The 14,986-nt window shown below is 43.9% G+C and overlaps 1 protein-coding gene across 1 annotated transcript in view; it reads right to left on the bottom strand.

Moving 5' to 3' along the window:
* Positions 1-13,929, bottom strand: part of GJD2 (gap junction protein delta 2) — a 34,044-nt gene extending 20,115 nt beyond the window's left edge. The window contains exon 1 of the mRNA XM_030214058.1: positions 13,859-13,929. Coding sequence (XP_030069918.1) covers positions 13,859-13,929 — 71 coding nt within the window. The remainder of the gene's footprint in view (positions 1-13,858) is intronic.
* Between the last annotated feature and the right edge of the window lie 1,057 nt (positions 13,930-14,986).

Genomic DNA, 14,986 nt, shown 5'->3' with positions numbered 1-14,986 from the left:
CATATCAGTGGACCCGTCTCCCCCAGGGATTTACAGACAGTCCAACAGTCTTTTCTCAAACTTTAGCAGGACACATACAGGAATTTAAACAGTACAGATACGATCTCCCACCACAAACCTCTATTGTACAATATGTAGACGACATGCTCATTACCTGCCCTGACTTTGACACATGCGTTCAGGTCACCTGTGACTTCCTTGGCTTTCTTGCTACGAAAGGCTATAAAGTTAACAGAAAGAAATTAAAAGTAGCTCAGACACATGTTACCTTCCTTGGACACCACATAGGCCCCCGTCAGAAGGGCCTAGGTCCCGATACTCTCCAACATGTATCCTCCTTGCGGATGCCCACTACTGTTTCTGATCTCAGAGGTGTCCTTGGCATGTTGAATTTTTGTCGCCTTTGGATACCCAATTATTCAGCTCGAACACAGCCATTTTATATGAAACTACAGGGTAAACAGAAAATTAAACGAGAACCCATTAACTTCACAGCTCAGGAAACATCAGATCTTATGGCCCTTGTAAAAGATGTTATGCTTTCCTCCCCATTGGCAACTATTGATGTTTCTCAGGATGTACACCTTTGGGTTGTGCATACTGAGACTACTTGGTCTTGCTTAATCACTCAAGAACATGATGATCTTGCCTGTGGTTACCTTTCAGGTACTTTTTCCCCTGTTGAAAGAGCCTTTGCCACTTGTGAGAAAGGCCTTGTTGCCGCCAGCACAGCTGTCACAAAATTATACAGCTACATTCCTCACCTTCCGGTGATTCTTCACACGTCCCATGATGTAAAATATCTGTTGGACAAACAGATTAGTCACATGACTGTCTGCCGACTGCAAAAGTATCAGGTACTTTTGTTCAGTGTAGTGCACTCTATTCACCCATTAACTTTAACTGACCTTCAACGCCTAGATCCATTACTCACTGTAACAGAAACAGCACAGAATGCTATCTTTCCCCATGAGTGCACTACCCAATTGTCCGTTCCCGAATCCCTCCATCTGCATTCAGAAATCTTGCAGAGTGGTGAGGTTTGGTTTACAGATGGTTCTCAGCAAAACGGAGTTGCTGGTTTTGCCGCCCTCCATTATACACCGGAAGAACACATTCTGGATCCTATACAATTCAGGTTACCAGATGCATTTACAGCCCAAACCGCAGAACTTGCAGCGGTTTTATACGTCCTTCTGTATAAAGCACTACATTCTGATTTGAGCATTGTCACCGATTCAGACTATGTTTTTGCTTCCTTGCATTCCCATGTTCGCAAATGGAACCAGAGGGGTATGATTTCCTCTACGGGACAACCTCTCAGTCACTTACCTTTGTGGACTGCACTTTTTGATGCGTTGGAGAAGCGCCATCAAAAAGGCCTCCGCACCAGTATCTCCTGGATTAAAGCTCATCAGGAGACAGTTTTTTCTTTCGCCATTAATGGGAACCATGCTGCTGATGAACTAGCCCGTGAGGTCACTTCCTTTTCCAGCCTTCCTTCCGAGTCCCCTACTGATGTGGCGCTTCCGGTAATTGCAACCGAAGTGCCTCCCCTTGACACACCTCCTTCTACTCCTTCAGACTCCACACATTCTGAATCCTCCTCTCCAAACACCCCACCTATTTTCCCTGTACCTCCTGTCATAACCTCCTTACTATCTCCTGAATCAGAGCCCCCTGTTACGTCCCCTCCCCCTGAACCCCTAACCTCAGACTTCTCTACTACCCTCACTTCCTCACTTTCACAAGCAGAACTCACTTTGTGGAAGCAAGCTGGATGTTTTCTTAATCCAAATGGTCTTTGGACCCATCCTAATGGTCAATTATGTGTTTCACAGCATGTTTTATCCCTTCTTTTGCATGCCCTCCATTATCCTTTACATTTAAATGCTAATACACTGTATGATCAATTGTCTTCCAAGCTATGGGCTCCCCAAATGATGCCCATGTGTCACACCGTAGTTCATAATTGCTACAAATGTTTTCTGTATACACCTAAACGAGGACCTGTCATCCCTTCCGGTCATTTGCCTGTTGTCCAGGGACCTGGGCAACATTGGTATATTGATTTCACAGATATGCAGACACCCGTTCGTGGTAAACGGTATCTGCTTGTCTGCGTGGACAGTTTCTCTAAGTGGGTGGAAGCTTTCCCTTGCACTAGAGAAACCGCACAAACCATGGCACACTCACTGTGTAATGAAATTATTCCTCGATTTGGTATTCCTGGCAAAATTACCACAGATAATGGTACACATTTTGTGAATGAACTGTTGCAAAACCTCCTTCCAGCACTTGGCATTACACATAGAACTGTCTGTGTTTACAAACCCACCAGTAATGGTCTGGTTGAAAGATACAATGGGTTGCTTAAAACAAAAATGCGTCAGCTTATGGCAAATGGGATAAAGAATTGGCTTGATGCCCTCCCTTTGGCACTGTTATCTCTCCGTGCCACTCCATCCTCTTCCCTTAAACTGACGCCGTTCCAATTATGTACAGGTCGCCAGATGCGACTCCTACCTGGCAATCCAGACACTCAAGTACCCGATCAATACTCAGTATATTGGGATATCTTGCAGACTATTGTAAGTTCTCTGTCCTCAATTCCACAGGCCATTTCGGACAGAAGAGGGGATTGTGATGCCAATAGATCCCCCCCTTATAAAGTGGGCGATCTAGTGCACCGGCGTTATTACACGCACAAGACCTGGCGAGATCCCATCTACGTTGGGCCCTTCAAGATAGAAGCTCTGTCAGCCACAGCTGCCAAGCTTGAGGACCACACATCCTGGGTCCATCTGAAAGATATCCGCGCCTATCCAAATACCCAATCAGGCCTCCTGGATGTTTCCATTGATGTTTCCAGCACAACCGTCACTGGAGAGACCAGTCCCACCACAAACTCCATCTCCACCACCACTGAGCCCAAGACCACCGACCCCACATCCAACACTCTTGAACCACCTTGACCAACTCGACCAAAGACTTAACCACTTAATCAACTTAGACCATCCATCTCCTGAATCCCACCTCCTTGATCTGGCTGACATTGTCATCCAAACCTTCGCTGATTCTCCAGAGTCACCATCTGAACAACCACCTGTATTGCAACCTGCTTTTGAGTTGCCGTCCTCACCTCTTCCTCCAACTGTTCCAGCACTCCCACTTCCATACGTAGATCTTCACATCCGTCTCATCCGAATCCGTAACCTTGCAGAGGATCTCACCCAAATCCGCAACTTAGCTGAAGAATTGAGTGTGGAAGAACGAGAGACTGTTGCGTCTGCCACAGTACAGAATTTGCACAACAACATCAGTGAGCTGCTTGACATTCTACATTTGTACTTCCCCAATCAAGTCAGATAAATGCCACAGCAATTCCCGCCGATTTTCACTCCAGAAGAACTCATTCCCCTACAGACTATTTCTCTACATAAAGTTCCTATTCCAATACCACCTTTCCCAACCACTCCTGTGAAAGTGTTGATACCACCACCCTCCCCCGCTGGCAAGAGTCTCCGCAGGGAACCAACTGCTGAGAACCTTGCTGCCCTCGACAATATCAAGGAACCTGATCCACCTGACCCACTGGACATTGGACTTTACCCTGTTGATAAGTGTAACTCTGAGCAGGTATCTGAAACCAATTCCCATTGGTCGAACGATTTCGACGACACTTATTTGGAAGGCGACACCAATCCTGACGACACGGACGGAACCAGTACCCGCCCAAGTGTTGTCTCAGCAGCAGTAACGGTGTTACATCAGTACACCCTCTTCTTCTGCTTTCCATCTGCTCGATTGTTTGCTGTTGGACTCGTGTGCATCATCCTACTTTGTATAGGTTTGGTTTTGTTTTTCACTACCCTGTTTACCTATACTGCTGACAGTAACCTCCTGGATCTTTGGATCACACTTACTGCCTTTCCCACTGGCAACGTAACCTTGCCAGCCGGAAACGCCACGGTACTTGCAACTACCTCGGTACTTGTAACTACCCCAGCAGTACTTGCAACTACTTCTGTACTTGCAACTACTCCAGCAGTACTTGTAACTACTTCGGTACTTACATCTACTCCTGCTCCATCACCTACTACAGCAGCCTACACAGAGCCCCAACAATACACCGCATTTACCCGCCTGTTTGGATACAGATCCCTCCAGACGACCTCAAAGATAGGTCCCATTGCCACCAGTCATCCCACCCCCTGGGCAGATACATCTGCCACGACAGACTTTTCAACTGGCTATCCTCCAGAGCCTATTGAAACCTCTGCGACTACTCCTGTCCACACTGATTCTCCTGTTTTGCATTCTACAACTGTTCCCAATAATATCAGTAGCTCGGTCCATATTGTCCCCAATCTTACAACTACTTTTGAGGATAATATTACCTTGCTTGAATTACGACCCACCCCTCCTCCTTATTCTCTGGTTCCTCCTAGTGACGCTCCTCCTCCCACGAATACTACTTTAGCCACTCCAAACATCACCGTCCCAGCCACTCGACCTCCCAGATAGCTCATCATCCTTAAGTAACCATCAATATATGTCCCAGAATTTACCAGATAACCCGCCCTCTCCACCTGATTCTCCCCCACCATCGCCTTTTAGTATAGGTGTACACTTAATCCCTGAACCCCCAGAGTACCTTTTTGATTTAAGAGAGTTAATACATCCTCATTGGGACCCAGCTCCAGAAGACGATCCCAATTGGGACCCCTTCACCCGATATCTGACATTGTGTGAACCTTTGTTTGAGAATTGGACACTAGGTCCTAGCCGAACGGTTACAGACACTGTGATACTGTTTGGAGGAACTTTAGGGTTACAAATAGAACAAACCGACGACCTCCTAATAAGGCCAGCAACTGGTGACGTTGTAGATTTTTGGATTATCACATACGCCGTACTGGGCACTGATTGGATACCCTTTGTGTTCATTAGAGAGGTTGGATTGGGACCTTTGGAAGTATACAGTCTTTTTGTTATCCCCGACACTCCTGAAAGAGGAGCTGTTAGAATTTACCCACCCTACCCAGTCGTTAGAATTTACCAACCCAACCCAAATTCTTCCTGATGATATATCAATCTTTGGTATACCTAGGAATATTAATTATAGCAATTACAGTTCTGGTTAGGACCCTAGGATTTATTGTGTTACTCATTTTTATTAACCGCCAATTACCTTTGGTACAATCCAGATCTTACATTTAACCATGAAAACTACCAACATGAAGTCCTTAGTCTTCCTCCTGTTGTGTGTGCACACCATACCCATGATACAAGGAACACGGCAACTAGAAAGTTTTCTAAAACAATTCATTACCACTTACGAAATAGCATTACCCACCACCGCGGACACAACCACAATAACCCTGGATGTCTGTGCTTACACAATGTGTGGGGCACATCCTGTACAGCAATATTTGTCAGCTTTTGAGGTATACCTGTGTCCCTTCTCCAATTGCGGAAGTTGGGCACAAGTATGGTGGTACACAGGTTCATGGGTTCCCTACTCCGGTAGTGAGATTCCAGATCTCAAAAAGAGCATTTCCATCATGAAATTGCGATGGACTGGCCTTTGTCCAATGACTAAATGTAATCAAGTGGCTATCACTTTCAGAGGAGTAACGGCTGTTACATACAGAACTTATTCCTTAGGAATTGATGCCACAGGTAGAGATCCAGTTGGAACGTTCAAGATTATTCCACCTCCAGCCCAAACTGAAGTGAATCCTTTGATGCCAACAAAAATCCCAGAAGTAAAGATTCCTTACCAGATTGTGCCAATTAACAATTCTAAAGATTTGATAGCATTAGAAACAGGATTTGGAGAAACAAACCTATGGCTCGAATGGGCGCATTATACTACAAAGAGTTTGAATGTCTCTAATTGTTATTTTTGTGCCCATGCAAGAGCAGAACCAACTGTAGTTCCTTTCCCTTTAGATCTCTACAATGATCCAGATGGTTTTTGGTGTATGTTAGAATTATTGCAGGTAAAAGACAAAGTCAATCAATCTTGTCAGCATCTTGACAAGCACCACCCCTACTTACCCCCTCGGCTGAGGGTCCCACCCGCATTCAGGATTCCAGATCCTGCTACCAGATATCATACATGTCTGGAACGATATGGGGTGAGAAACACACGGTTTCTTGGTAATTTGACCGGTTGTAATACAACCCTAGGACAAGGGACTTTACAAAATCTAAATCTCACAAACTTTTCGCAGGCTAGAGCAGACATATGGTGGTATTGTGGAACCTATACTATCCACCATACCCTCCACAGAAGTTGGACAGGCAGATGTGCCCTAGTAAAATTGGTAATTCCAATCATCATAGCATCTTTGCTCCCTCCTCATAGCAGCTCTTCCTCACGAGTGAAGAGAAATGCAATGCCTGGATCTTTTGATGATCGGGTCTATATAGATGCTATTGGTGTTCCAAGAGGGGTCCCTGATGAGTTCAAAGCCAGAAACCAAATAGCTGCAGGATTTGAATCTGCCTTCTTTTGGTGGGCGACGATAAATAAAAATGTAGACTGGATCAACTATATATATTACAACCAGCAGAGATTTGTCAATTATACCAGGGATGCAGTTCAAGGAATTGCAGCGCAATTAGACGCCACTAGCCGGATGACGTTGGAAAACAGATTAGTGCTTGACCAACTTCTGGCAGCAGAGGGCGGAGTGTGCCATAAAATAGGTACACAGTGTTGCACCTTTATCCCCAACAATACAGCTCCAGATGGATCAATCACCAGAGCTTTGGAAGGCTTGACCTCACTGTCACAAGAATTGGCAGAGAACTCTGGGGTTGATACATCCTGGACTGGTTGGATGGATAAAGCTTTTGGTAAATGGAAGACATTTATCATTTCAGCAGCCACAACGATAATCATAGTGGTAGCAATTTTTGTATTAGTAGGATGTTGCATAATCCCTTGTGCTAGAGGCTTAGTAGAACGCTTAATTGAAACCGCAATCACGAAAAAGACAACAGCAGGACAATATGTCCTGTACGAAAATCTCCTTCCCAACACCACAGGAGATGACACATTGGACTATCTCCCTCTGAGAAGGACCAATCGCTATGCAACTGCTAGAGACACTAGAGAAATGTCTGCATCTGTATAATCAGGTAATAGCACACACAGGGATACAATATAACCATATAAAGCTTTATAAGATAAGATATAATCAGTATATAACCAAAGAAATTAATGATTAAATAGGTAAGAATGAGATAGAATTTGCATGTTAAAGGGTAGAAGTATAGTAGTTTTTGTATAACCATAGATATTGATAAGTAGAAATGATTGAAATAATTGAAGTAGTGCCAGAATGGTAATCAGAAACCAAATAACTCAGACTGTACCAGCTTGCACTGAGACTCAGAAAATTTTATGGCCTTGTAGGATACCTTCTGGAATGGATGGTACCATGGTATATTTACCCTGGTGTCACCCTATGGGATAGGGTGAAGAGGGGAATGTTAATATATGGCCTGGTTTTAGATCTGCCACAGGAATTGTGACGGACAAAGCCACAGAGCCAAAAACATCTGAAAAAGTACTGATTAGGCCAAACAAGTAACAAATGAATTAATATTTGAGAATCTGCAGAAAGCAGGTCTGAACAATGAGTCTTGACACAAACAGGTACAGGTACAATATCCAAATAATATATAGCACCTGAAATGAAAGAATGATGGATAAAATGAATAAAATGTGGTTCTCAAAATGGGGCCTATTTTAGTATATTATTGTATAAAATGATACTGATACAGAGATCAGAAGGTGTTGTGAAAGATGTTGATGAAATATGTGAAACTGGTATCTCAACAGAAAAAATGTTAGTAACCGCAAAAACAGTTTGTTCCAAAAAAACATGTTGATATTACCGGAAAATGTTGCAACCTTGTGAAATACATGGAACGGAAGAGCTGGGTACAAAAAGCACAGATGGCAGTACGCGACAGTTTAACCGCAGAAATTGAGAAATATTTGAAAAAAACAGGTCCCAAAATAGGTGCTGCCATAGACTTCAATAGAGAGATGAGAGTATAAAAGAAGGGTGATTTTGGCTTAGGTTCGGAGTCGTCCCCAACGCATCTCAGACGGCAGAGCGCTGTGCCATTGAACCCAGAATCTGTCCGATGTCTGTACTACTTTGAAAACTTTGGTAAGAATAAATGCCTTCTATCTGAAACCTATCTCTGTCTTCATTTTTAAGTATTCCTTACCTGTCACTTATTTTACAAACTAAACTAAACCCACACCAGACACTCATTTGGTGCATAAAATACTGATAGATTCTAACAGACTTTATGTGGGAACATAAAAGGCCCAGAATATACCTAGATCCAGAAAGGCAGAAAGCAGTAGTTATGGGAATTAGTTTTGAATTGCGGCTGTTGATGCCTGCCCAGACCAGACCCCCATGGGACTGGGTGACAATGGAAGTAAGAAAAACAATTCAGAATCTTCTGGATGAACTTAGTACGTTCAATCCTCCATATGGAATAGCCCAAGGAGGACGAAAACGAGGTCAGGCAAAACAATATGTGTCTTTAAAGCCTAAAATGTTATTTTGTTTTTTCCTGCACTAGCAGTAACGGAATTCAAACATGCGTGGGATACGCATAAAGGAATCCTGTGCAGAAGGAATGGATCCTCAGGAGCTTAGTCGAGATCAGGTGGCAGAGCCGGTGGTGGGAGGCAGGGCTGGTGGTTGGGAGGAAGGGATAGTGCTGAGCAGACTTATACGGTCTGTGCCAGAGCCGGTGGTGGGAGGCGGGGCTGGTGGTTGGGAGGCGTGGATAGTGCTGGGCAGACTTATACGGTCTGTGCCAGAGACGGTGGTTGGGAGGCAGGGCTGGTGGTTGGGAGGCGGGGATAGTGCTGGGCAGACTTATACGGTCTGTGCCCTGAAGAGCATAGGTACAAATCAAAGTAGGGTATACACAAAAAGTACCACATATGAGTTATCTTGTTGGGCAGACTGGATGGACCGTGCAGGTCTTTTTCTGCCATCATCTACTATTCCCTGGATAAATCCTTCTTATCTGTTCCCTTCTCCGCTACTGCCAGCTCCAGACTTCGCTCCTTCTGTCTTGCTGTGCCCTATGCCTGGAATAGACTTCCTGAGCCCCTACATCTTGCCCCATCCTTGACCATCTTTAAATCTAGATTGAAAGCCCACCTGTTTAACATTGCTTTTGATTCGTAACCACTTGTATCCACTCGCCTCCACCTACCCTCCTCTCCTCTTTCCTCTACATATTAATTGATTTGTTTGCTTTATTTTTTTGTCTAATAGATTGTAAGCTCTTTGAGCAGGGACTGTCTTCTATGTTTGTGCAGCGCTGCGTACGCTTTGTAGTGCTGTAGAAATGCTAAATAGTAGTAGTAGTTACTAAGAGAGGGTAGCTGGGAAACAACATGTGTGAATATGCGTGTGTGTGCGTGTTAAGATGTAGAGGATTGGGAAGAGGGATGGACTGCATTCCTTATATCCGAATTGATTCAGCAAAAAGAGTTCTCAACCTGCTGCTCTTAAAAGTGAACAAACAGGTCTTGGTCCACCGTAAATAAACACACTTTAGGGCTGAAAACCTTTACAGCTATGGTTCAAACAGCACGGTATCCTTTTGAAACAAACAAAAAAAAAACCCCAGGTAGTCTGAAAGCTAAAAATGCCTTTTTTTCTTTCCCAACAGAAAAAAATAAAAGGAACTCCAAAGTGCATGCGCACTGTCTGTAGTGACTGCACAAACTGAGCATACTCCTCTGTGACTATAGGGAGGGTGTTGGGGGTGCTTGATGTCACTTCCTTTCATGTGACTCATCTAAGATGGTGGTGAGTAGTATGAAACAGGAAGTGATATAGGGGTATCCAGTACTCACCACCATGTTGAAAAGGGGGCAGGGCCCGTGCCGAGTTATGGCATTACTTCTTGCGATGTCACCAAAAGAGGTGGGGTTTGTAGGCAGAGTGATGCAAAAATGGGTGTGGTTTGGAGCATGGATATGTAAATAAGGCAGAGCTAGTGGTGGGGTTATGCAAAAGTGGTGGGGCAGAGCTATGTCACATCCAGTGATATCAAAGGGGCAGGGCAGTATAGGGAATGGGCATGGCTTAGGATCCTCACTTCTGATGGACTGATGCCGCCAGAAGTGGGCATGGCTTTGACAAAAGCGGGTGAGGTATACTACTGATAACTTATTCTTTAATTATTCTGTCTCATTTTGTCTCAGGACCTTGTTGTTTCATTTGTTCATTTTTCTTCATTTTGAAGTAATAAAATAAAAATGTTCAGTGCATTCCCCAAAACACACATGAAACATGATTACAGCATACATAGCTGAAAGGTGGGCTGCATTAACACCCTGTGTTTTGCATCACACTGATACATGCAAAGCATGAATACAACACAGATAAGGGCAAAGCAAATCTGCAATATACGGTTCAATTAATGAAAACGGCTAGGTGCTACATTTGTCTAAAAGAACTCACCTTAGTTATGGGCTGATTTTTATGACTCCAAAACTCAGAAAACTACCTGCTTTTAAAAAAGGGAGCTATTCGCAGTGGCGTACCAAGGGAGGGGCGGTGGGGGCAGTCCACCCCGGGTGTAATCATAAAGGTGGGTGCTCCACTCCTGCCCCATCCTTTTTTTTTATTTATGCTGCTGGCACTGCAGTCCCCAGTCTCCACCTGCCTACCCTCAGCTTCCTCGACAGCCCCCTTCTCTCTGCCACCCGGCCCCCTCCAATGCATTTTAAAAACATCTGAATCGGCAGCGCAGCACCAGCATGCAACACCTCACGTCCGCCTGTGAAAGAAGCAGATCGCCGCCTCGGGCCTTCCCTCACTGTGTCCCGCCCTCATCTGATGTAGCTTCCTAGTTCCGCGAGGGCGGGACACAGTGAGGGAAGGCCTGAGGCGGCGATCTGCTTATTTCACAGGCGGATGCGAGGCGATGCATTCTGGTGCTGCACTGCCGATTCAGATGTTTTTAAAATGCATTGCAGTGGGCTGGGTGGCAGAGAGAAGGGGGCTGTCAAGGGAGCTGAGGGTAGGCAGGTGGGGACTGGGTCATGGGGGGCTCAGATGGGAGAAAGGGGATGGAGCTGGAATTGGGGCCATGCCTGGTGCAGGGGCAGGAGGGAGAATGGGGCCATGCATGAGACAGGGTCAGATGAGAGAATGGGGCTGGGGCTGAAAAGGGGGGGGGCATAATGCAAGGCAGGTGGATGAAGGAGACTCGAGCTGGGGGCTGACAAGGAGGGTAAGTAGGATAAGGGGGCTAGTTCTGGAACTGAGGGCTGAAAAGGGGCAGGGAGAAAGTGGCTGGGGCTGAAGCTCAGGGACTGGTGGGAGAAAAGGGCTGGGGCTGAAACTAAGTTGAAACAGGGGACTGGTGGGATAATGGGGCTGGAACTGGGGGCTGAAAATGGGGGCAGGTGGGAGAAGTGGGCTGGGGCTGGAACTGGGGTCTAAAAGGAGGGGCACAGGGAGAAGTGGGCTGGGGCTGGAGCTAGGGGCAGGTGGGATAATGGGGCTGGAACTGAGGGCTGAAAAGAGGGGGCAGAGAGAGAAATAGAGGACAGATCCTGGATGGATGGGAGAGGGAGGGCAAATGGTGATGGAAGGGGCAGAGAGAAAGGGCAGACAGTAGTTGGAAGGAGAGAGAGAGAGAGGGTAGACAGGGGCAGATGGTGGATGGAAGGGGCAGAGATAGAAGGCAGACGCTAGATGGAAGGGAGAGAGAGCAGGTAGTGGTTGGAAGGAGCAGAGGGAGAAAAAGAGGGCAGATGGTGAATGGAAGGGAGAGAGAAGGCAGACACTAGATGGCAGGGGCAGGGAGAGAGAGAAGGCAGACACTGGATGGCAGGGAGAGAGTTGGCAGATGCTGGATGCAAAGGAGAGCCTGAAGAGAATATGAGGAAACGGTAAATAATGTTTTTTTTCTTGTTTTGCTTTAGGATAAAGTAGTATTGTAGCTGTGTTAATAAATGTTTATAAATAGAACATGAAAATAAGGTAATCTATTTATTGGACTAATTTTAATACATTTTGACTAATTTTTGGAGAACAAAACCCCCTCCTCAGGTCATGAGAGGATACTGTAACAGCAGTATACTGTAATGACCTGAGAAAGGAGGTTTTGGCCTCTGAAAGCTAAATGTATTAGTCCAATAAAATGGTATTTTATTTTCTATATTTGTTTTATTTCTATTTGTTAATTTGTAAAGTGGTGAAATTTACATCTTCTATCTTTATATTTTGCACAGCACTAGGGGACATTTTCTGTTTCTGTGGTGTTGCATTGTATGCAGGATCTGGCTTCTTGGGGGTTTCAGTTTAATTTTTGTCTAAATAGAAAGTTTATGATTACTTATTCTATAGTGGATTAGGGTGTATCTGTGTCTGTGAAAAAGACATGGCTTTCAGTTGGCACTGACTGTGCAGGATCAACGATCTTTGTTTTACAATAGGTGAATTGACGTTCTAGTGCTCACTGCAGTGTTTAAGGTGCTTCTTTTTCCTAGGTACACCCTTGTGTGACTCATAGAAATTACTGCTTATGGTATGGTAGAATTGCTCTATAGGTCCTGAGTGTTTTGTATTCTCGGTATGCCTAGTACTGGATTTTGGAGGGGGTGTTAAAAAATGACCGGCCCCGGGTGTCAAATACCCTAGGTACACCACTGGCTATTCGATGTGTGGCAAGGCCTTCCAAGCTCAGCATTATGTATACTTCAATTAACAGGAGCTGCCTAGAGCTAAAAGGGAGTCTCATAAAGGCAATTGGTTTCTAAGGATAGGAGATGACCAGAGCTAAATAATTTCTAATACGTCCAAGAATTACAGCAGATCATCAGGGTACTAGTGATACATACTGCTGCCTTTGTCATTTGAGGGGAAGATTTTTCACATGTAATCTATTTCACGTGAGATAACACATCCAAACACTGGGCCTGATTTCTACAAATCATGCACATATACAATTATAAATGCATACTAGGCGTGCACAAAATGGCTGTATTTCTGACAAATGTGCTAATTATTTTAAGATAAGGGAAGGACAGATATAAAAGACTTGCATCTCTTCCTCAGTTGTAACTCTTATTTTTTTTCTCTAGGACTGCTTTCTGCTCAGACTATCCTTGCTTAGTTGATAATATCTAAATAAGTAAGTGTGTATGTGTATATGTATAGGTAGATAGATACCCACATGGAGCGAACGAGAGAGTATCAGATATATTTGTACCTGAAACCTTGTGCATGAATTACAGTATATCTAACTTGTTATATAAACATTTACCAGAACTGATATACACTGTAAAAATTATTTTAATGTGTGATATAATGACAATGCATAGTTGTAAAATTTGTAATATATCAAATATATGTTTCTACTTTTAGAAAATATTGCATGCATTGCAAATATGTCCCACTGGATCTAGTACTTTTACATTTCTACATGTATTTTGTCTGTTTAGGATTACTTTAGCCACAGAAACTACAGTGCTGAAAACACTTCATTGCTAAATATGAATTGCTCTGGTGAGCATTAAGAACATACAGGAATAAATATATATTCTTGAAGTTATGGGCATACTGACATAATGTTATGTATTCTTTGCCAGAGGTTATGACAATCCCTATGTGTGCATTAGAAACACACAATATTATAGAGAGATGCTTATACAAGAATCTGCAAACTGTGGTAGGTGTATTATTATTGACAGTTTACTGCTTAAACTCTCTCTGCCTTGGCTAGATGCAATCCATCTTTTTCTTTATGCTTCTCTGGCTATGAAAAAAGCACTCACCTTCCTATCATGGTAGAGTGCTGTTGGACAGCAGCCTCCAGGAGTCTTTCTAAGATGGTCCATTCTCCCATCGCTGTACATCTGAAGACTTGACAGAGTTACAGATCTCTTCCACTTCTTCCCCCCTTTATTTTTAGACACAGCCTTACGAAATTAGTAGTCTTCAAAGTATTCTGACCCATGAGGAACCCTGCACTTGACTGGTTGAGGACAGGAGCCTTGTGTGAGTTGCTGTGCTGAAAGTGAGATTACACTAAGCTCTCCTATTTGCATGAGCTGTGGTGCTGGGTTGAAGCTAGCCTGTCTTACTGAAGGACTATTTGATTTATTGTCTTGCTGTTTCTAATCTGCCTTTAATTTGTCTGCGTCATGCACACAGGTTTATGGAAAACAGCCAAAGACTGCACAGGGATTTTCTCAATTTTATTATTCCCACAAAAAAGTACAGCTAAATGATTAATTTGTGATGAAGTGATTGAGGCTGAGCTTAGGTTCAGGGTACTTCCAGGCTTTAAACCCTGAAATTAGCAGCACAGACAGTGTATACATTATTGAGTTGGACTCCACTAAGCAGGTAATGGACAGCAGTTAGAAACTGAAAACCTCACAAATAAGGCTGCTACAGTCATGTACCTTAGAATAGAAATCTCTGTGCTGGAAATGGTGTATAAATGAGCGGAGAACAAGCCAATAGGAAGCATAAAAATAAATCATACAACCCAAATGAAATTGAAAGACACTTCCTAAAGATGTTGTCAAAGCTGTGGACAGGAGCCTGGAGAGAGGTTATGCTAGAAAGGACAAACTATTAACAAGAGCGTGACATAAGCACACTTGAAAAATAAAAAAGAAACTACAAAACTGCTTTATGACACCAGAGTTGCTATCTGTGTAAGAAATAAATCTTTCCCAGATACTTCAGTAAACTCTTTCAAGTCAGAATAAAGTGTGGTCAACACTCACATGTTTTTTTTTTAAAGATCCACATCCTGTTCAGACCAGTTCAGTCATGACTCATATATCCTGGCACACTCAGGGATAGGTGACCGCTTTGAGCGAGGAGAATCACTGGCGGCTGGCTCATAGGTAAGAAGCGCACATACTGACACCACCTTAACCCAGAACATT

Source organism: Microcaecilia unicolor, chromosome 9, assembly GCF_901765095.1.
Source record: "Microcaecilia unicolor chromosome 9, aMicUni1.1, whole genome shotgun sequence".
NCBI lineage: Eukaryota > Metazoa > Chordata > Amphibia > Gymnophiona > Siphonopidae > Microcaecilia > Microcaecilia unicolor.
Note: the sequence above shows the minus strand (reverse complement) of the source record. Positions and strands in the feature narration are given on the sequence as shown.